At 39.2% G+C, this 6,386-nt stretch overlaps 1 protein-coding gene across 1 annotated transcript in view; it reads left to right on the top strand.

The window, feature by feature from the left end:
- MACF1 (microtubule-actin crosslinking factor 1) overlaps positions 1-6,386 on the top strand; it is a 459,246-nt gene that overhangs the window by 340,313 nt on the left and 112,547 nt on the right. The window contains exons 48-50 of the mRNA XM_011977683.1: positions 3,522-3,588; positions 4,267-4,508; positions 5,329-5,458. Coding sequence (XP_011833073.1) covers positions 3,522-3,588; positions 4,267-4,508; positions 5,329-5,458 — 439 coding nt within the window. The remainder of the gene's footprint in view (positions 1-3,521; positions 3,589-4,266; positions 4,509-5,328; positions 5,459-6,386) is intronic.

The raw sequence follows: 6,386 nt of genomic DNA, 5'->3' as shown, positions 1-6,386 counted from the left end.
AAAAAAAATAACATTTTGTTGGCATAAGTTTCCCTTATACGTTATTTTATAGCATTTATCTGTAATGAAATCCATCAGTAAGAATATTGAGACTACCTCAATGCATATAAAAATTTGAAAAGGAAGATTATTGGATGACAGCTTCACCATCTTATTTATTTGTTTGTTTGTTTGTTTGTTTATTTTTTGAGACGGAGTCTCGCTCTGTCGCCCAGGCTGGAGTGTAGTGGCACGATCTCTGCTCACTTCAAGCTCCGCCTTCCGGGTTCATGCCATTCTCCTGCCTCAGCCTCCCGAGCAACTGGGACTACCAGCGCCCGCCACCATGCCTGGCTAATTTTTTGTATTTTTGGTAGAGACGGGGTTTCACCATGCTAGCCAGGATGGTCTCAATCTCCTGACCTTGTGATCTGCCTTTCTCAGCCTCCCAAAGTGCTGGGATTACAGTCATGAGCCACCAGGCCCAGCCTATCTAATTTATTTCTAAATTTTGTTTGGTTTCATTGTATCCAGAAAATATGGTTCACACATATTAAGTATTTGCAAATGATGACAAATGTTTTTAAAAGTTGACTTCACAATATCAGAACAGGCTTTGATTGAATTGAGCTAGAAACTTGAAAGTGATGTAATAAGAAATTATTGTTTCAAAGTTAAATCACTAAGAATATTTAATGAGGGCTCTTACACATAGAAAACACTTAAGACTGACATTGAGGACAAAAACTGTCCAACTGACTTGAAGTGTTAGGAATTATATTATTACACAATTCTGTCCCGGTGAGAATTGTGTAGATGTACAGAGAGCAAGCTGTGTTATATTTTTGGTCGTGTTATTTAATGTATTACACATATGCTATAGATGTTTTTCTTTGTATAGTATACATGAGTGAACATGGACAGGTTTGAATATCATAAATTGCTGGTGAAGAGCTACCACCTTTCCAATCAGGGACACTCAAAAATAAGTTAAAATAGATGCTTAGACGTGTCAGGAGCTGTTTTACTTTCCCCGGAAAAGCAGCATAATTGGTTTTATCTGGTGGGTTAAGGTGTAGAATTCAGCATAATTGAACATGCGTGTTTTATTATCATTTCTAAGTAGTTAGAAATGTCTGTGAATATTACATTTAAACCAAACTTTAACCACAATCCCTAAAGCACCTTTTTAGGGTGCTTTGAAAATCAGTTTGAAAATTACTATCCTGAGTGCTCTCAAAGTTCTCCTCCAACTCTGAAAAACCATATATATTTCAGTACCTTACATTTATGTAGCTCTGTTTCATAAAGTACTTTGACATACATTGGTTCATGATCTTTTCCCAGTTACCCCATGAGAGTTAACAGAGTAGGTTGTATTATCTTTAAATCCTGCAGAAGAAACTGTGTTTGTAGATTAAGGCTTACATACTGAGTTAGTGACAACCTTGGTTAGTACCTTCTTCTGCTACCTACTAGTCCAGTTTCTTTTTTTCCATCACCACACTGCAATGGAATGTGATTTTTCTATTTTGTATTTTTTAATTGAAAATATAATAACATTAACATTTAAAAGTTTTATAATCACCACCGTAATTCAACTAATTTTTTTCCTTGTTTTTAGAGACAGGGTCTCCTCTGTCACCCAGGCTGGAGGACAGTAGTGTGATCATGGCTCACTGTAGCCGATTGATAATGTGATTTTTCTATTTTGTATTTTTAATTGAAAATATAATAACATTAACATTTAAAAGTTTTATAATCACCACCGTAATTCAACTAATTTTTTTCCTTGTTTTTAGAGACAGGGTCTCCTCTGTCACCCAGGCTGGAGGACAGTAGTGTGATCATGGCTCACTGTAGCTTTCACCTCCTAGGCCCAAGCAGTCATTCCACCTCAAGCTCCCAAGTAGCTAGGACCACAAATGTGCACTGTCATGCCTAATTTTTTTTTTTTTTTTTTTTTAACATTTTTTTGTAGAGACAGGGTCTTGTGTTGCCTAGGCTGGTCTTAAACTTCCAACCTCCCAAAGTGCTGGGATTACAGGCGTGGGCCATCACACCTGGCCCACAACTATTTTGTTTTTGTTTTGAGATGGAGTCTCGCTCTGTCACCCAGACTGGAGTACAGTGGCACCATCTTGGCTCACTGCAACCTCACTAAATCCTGAGTTCAAGCGATTCTCCTGCCTCAGCCTCCCCAGTAGCTGGGACTACAGGTGTCCGCCTCCATACCCGGCGAATTTTTTGTATTTTAGTAGAGATGGGATTTCACCATGTTGCCCAGGCCGGTCTCGAACATCCTGAGCTCAGGCAGTTCACCCACCTCAGCCTCCCAAAGTGCTCGGATTACAGGGGTGAGCCACCGCGCCCGGCCAACTATTTCGTAATATAACCTTGCACATAACTTTTTGTAAAGTGAAGTCAGTGCATACAAGAGTTTTCTGTCGTTTTAAAATATCATTATGAATATTTTTCAGATTTCTGTATAATATTTATCATTACATCACCTGGTTTTTACCTATCTTGGGAAACTTTTCTGAAATATAAGGAATCAGTTTGGGGAGAATGTATGTGAAATTATGGTGATTAGAAACAGAACCAAAGGCCCAAAGCACAATTTATGGGAATGTTGATGAGCCATATTTATTGGCACTTAGGATTTCTGTTTTTTCTTGGGGAAAGGTGAGCAAGAAGAGGTTATGAAAGAAAAGGCAAATAATCTTCCTTTAGAAACAATATATGAAGGGTTCATTTTAATGTCTTTATTAGAAGAAGGCTGCTTTTTAGGGCAGGCACGGTGACTCATGCCTATAATCCCAGTACTTTGGGAGGTCAAGGCAGGCAGATCACCTCAGGTCAGGAGTTTGAGACCAGCCTAACCAACATGGTAAAACCCCGTCTCTACTAAAAATACAAAAATTAGCCGGGCCTGGTGGCAGGCGCCTGTAATCCCAGCTATTTGGGAGGCTGAGATGGGAGAATTGCTTGAACCCGGAAGGTGGAAGTTGCAGTGAGCCGAGATCATGCCACTGCACTTCAGTCTGGGCGACAGAGTGAGACTCTGTCTCAAAAAAAAAAAAAAGAAAAAGAAAAAACAATAGGCTGCTTTTTATGTCCTTAATGATACTTATTTTCATTTTTATTATATTGAAAGACATTGATATAAAAGGTAAAACTTTCTGGCTTTATTATAAAAGCTCATTCCAAAATATGGCAAGTACCATTCTAGACTTAATAATTTTACCAGTACTTGCTTTACAAAATTAGGGCAGCATCCAAAGAATTCAAGTTGGAGATTTAATAAGAAGGGAATATGAATTTCCTCTAGAAAGGATTAAGAATCATTCCTGCTAAGGTCCTCGAGTGACATTTTGTTGCCTGGCAGCTAAAATAATTTGTCTCTTTCCATGACTATGTTGTCTTGTGCTGTGTTAACTTCCTGATACCTAAGCTTAAAGTGAGGGCCAAAGGACAAATTCAGTGCCTACATGTATTCCTAACACGTTGGTCTTGCCCTGTTTGTCTCCCTGTCCTTCTGCTCAGGTTCCATACTGCCCTCTGTAGGAAGCTCTGTAGGCAGTGTAAACGGATACCACACCTGCAAAGGTGAGAATGCCATTTCAACAGTGCTTCTTTGTTGGATGTGTTAGGACAGTGTCCATGTTTGCATCTGTGTATGTTGCAATATGTGTGGAAGAACTGCTGCCGGAATGGGTGTGAGGATAAAAATCTGGGGAGAAGCAACTGTGGTTTTCTGGCTGTAGACCATAAACAGGTTGGCAGCCCCTGAAGCTAAAGGTATTGTAGAAAAACAGTAGACTGGATCACTAGATAAGGCAAATAGGGAAAGAACTCAAAGAAAATATATGTTAATCTTTGAATTTTAAAGAAGTTATACTAGAGGTAATCTAGTCTAGCTCTCAGCCTCCCAGCTAGGTGACTTCTCTGTAGTTTGGAGAAGAAGGAATGGAAGAATACTCCAAGCACCTTAATCCCAGTAGTACACTAAGGTTAATTTCTTACTTTGCTCCCTTCACTTTTATTGTTCCCATGTTTAGCATTTTAAGGTATACATCTGAGTATATAATGCCAAAACCAGAATGCAGATTAATGAGAACCCTTTTGTTTTGTGTTTATAAACAGGAACTTTTGTATGATTTAGCAGGAAGATAATCTCTAGTTCATTAGAAGGAGTAAGAGGGATGCAAGTAATTTAGGAGTGAGGAGTCAAGGAACATACTTGAAGAGCTGTCTCCAATCTGATTTCTGTTTCTATGATACTAGATCTGACGGAGATCCAGTGTGACATGTCAGATGTAAACTTGAAGTATGAGAAACTGGGTGGAATACTTCATGAACGCCAGGAAAGCCTTCAGGCTATCCTCAACAGAATGGAGGAGGTTCAGAAGGAGGCAAACTCTGTGCTGCAGTGGCTAGAATCAAAAGAGGAAGTCCTGAAATCCATGGATGCCATGTCATCTCCAACCAAGACAGAAACAGTGAAAGCCCAAGCTGAATCTAACAAGGTATTGTGTTTACATTAGTTGCCTCCCAACACCAAGAGGAAGAGACAGCTGTACCAGTGTTCCTGCCCAAGCCCAGGCATCTGAGAGAGAGACATGGGCAACAATCCAGGCTGTGATGGGCAGTGTGTTTGACTTTCTAAATGATTAATATGCCTTAACTCTCTTAGAGAATTTTCTTATGAAATTAGAAATTGTTATAAGTTAGATTCAGAAACAAAACCAGATATGTTTGCAGAAGAAGAATAGCCCTCCCCAGAATCATTAGCTCATTGAGAATGGGATCTCATTTTCTATATGATGCTGTAAGCCAAACAAACCATTCTTATCAAAGTACCTTTCCAGTTCTTGGAAGGATCTAAATAACTGATTACAGTTCATTCTTAAGATTCACATGTGAGACTAGGAAAAATGTCAGAAGATATAAGACCGTAGAAAATCCTGTAGGAAATTTTCACCAAAACTTTTAATATTCCCATTGAGCATAGCATCTCATCTCCTTCAAGATGTGTTATCATCATATCTTGGTATTTTTCATTTATTGGGATTAATAATTCCTTCTACTATAATTCTCAATAGTAGAACTATTGAGTTCTACTGATGTGTTATACATAAAAGAAACACAGATCCTGCCATTTAGATTTTCAGTTTAAAATAAAAATTGAAATAGAAGGGTTAAGTATCTTAACATCACTAAACAAGTCATTGATAGGGTCCTAGTAGAACCTATAATAACCGCCCAGTTTTCCAATCATTTCTACCACACACACAGCTTCGTTTCCTGTCCAGAATCTCAGGGCATGCATGGCATTCTTTCTCCTAGGCCTTCCTGGCTGAATTGGAACAGAATTCTCCAAAAATTCAAAAAGTAAAGGAAGCCCTGGCCGGATTACTGGTGACATATCCCAACTCACAGGAAGCTGAAAATTGGAAGAAAATTGAAGAAGAACTCAGTAAGTTTTCACAGGAGTGTTGCAAGTTTGCTAAGTTACTCATCTTCAAAGCAAGTAGAGAATTTCAGCACATCCTATACAACAGGAATTATTTTTAGTTAATTTTTATAAATAAGCAATTAGGGCCCAGATAGGGCCAGAGCATGAGCCTGAATTGGGAAGAAAATTAGAAATTCCACTCAAAGAGTCAGAAGTTTGGCTTTCTTGGGCAAGTCAAACTGATAATCTGCTGTAATCAGGAACCAAAGAGAGGCCAGGAACAGTGGCTCACACCTGTAATCTCAGCACTTTGGGAATCTGAGACAGGAGGATTGCTTGAATCTAGGGGTTCAAACCAGTCTGGGCAACATAGCAAGATCCTGTCTCTACAAAAAGTAAGGAAAAACAAATTAGCCAGGTGTGGTGGTGTGAGCCTGGAGTCCTAGCTACTGGGGAGGCTGAGGTGAGACGATTGCTTGAGCCCGGGAGTTCAAGGCTGTAGTAAGCTATGATTGTGCCACTGAACTCCAACCTGGGCAACAGAAGGGGACCTTGTCTCCAAAAAAGCATAACTAAAGAACTAAAGAATATTGATGATAAAAATGAAAGATGGAAATAATAAAAATATTCAATAAAGGGTTTAGATAAATTATGTGCTCATAATATTGAACTGTAAACAGCATAGATGAATTTTTTTAAATTTAATTTAATTTTTTTTTTGAGATGGAGTTTTGCTCTTGTTGCCCACGGTAGAGTGCAATGGTATGATCTTGGCTCACTGTAACCTCCGCCTCCCGGGTTCACGTGATTCTCCTGCCTCAGCCTCCCGAGTAGCTGGGATTACAGGCATGCGCCACCATGCCCAGCTAATTTTGTATTTTTAGTAGAGAGGAGATTTCTCCATGTTGGTCAGGCTGGTCTCGAACTCCCGACCTCAAGTGATCCGCCC

The sequence above is a fragment of the Mandrillus leucophaeus genome, unplaced genomic scaffold (assembly GCF_000951045.1).
Source record: "Mandrillus leucophaeus isolate KB7577 unplaced genomic scaffold, Mleu.le_1.0 Scaffold182, whole genome shotgun sequence".
NCBI classification, from domain to species: Eukaryota; Metazoa; Chordata; class Mammalia; order Primates; family Cercopithecidae; genus Mandrillus; species Mandrillus leucophaeus.
The sequence above is the reverse complement of the archived record's forward strand: the minus strand, read 5'-3'. Positions and strand labels throughout refer to the sequence as shown.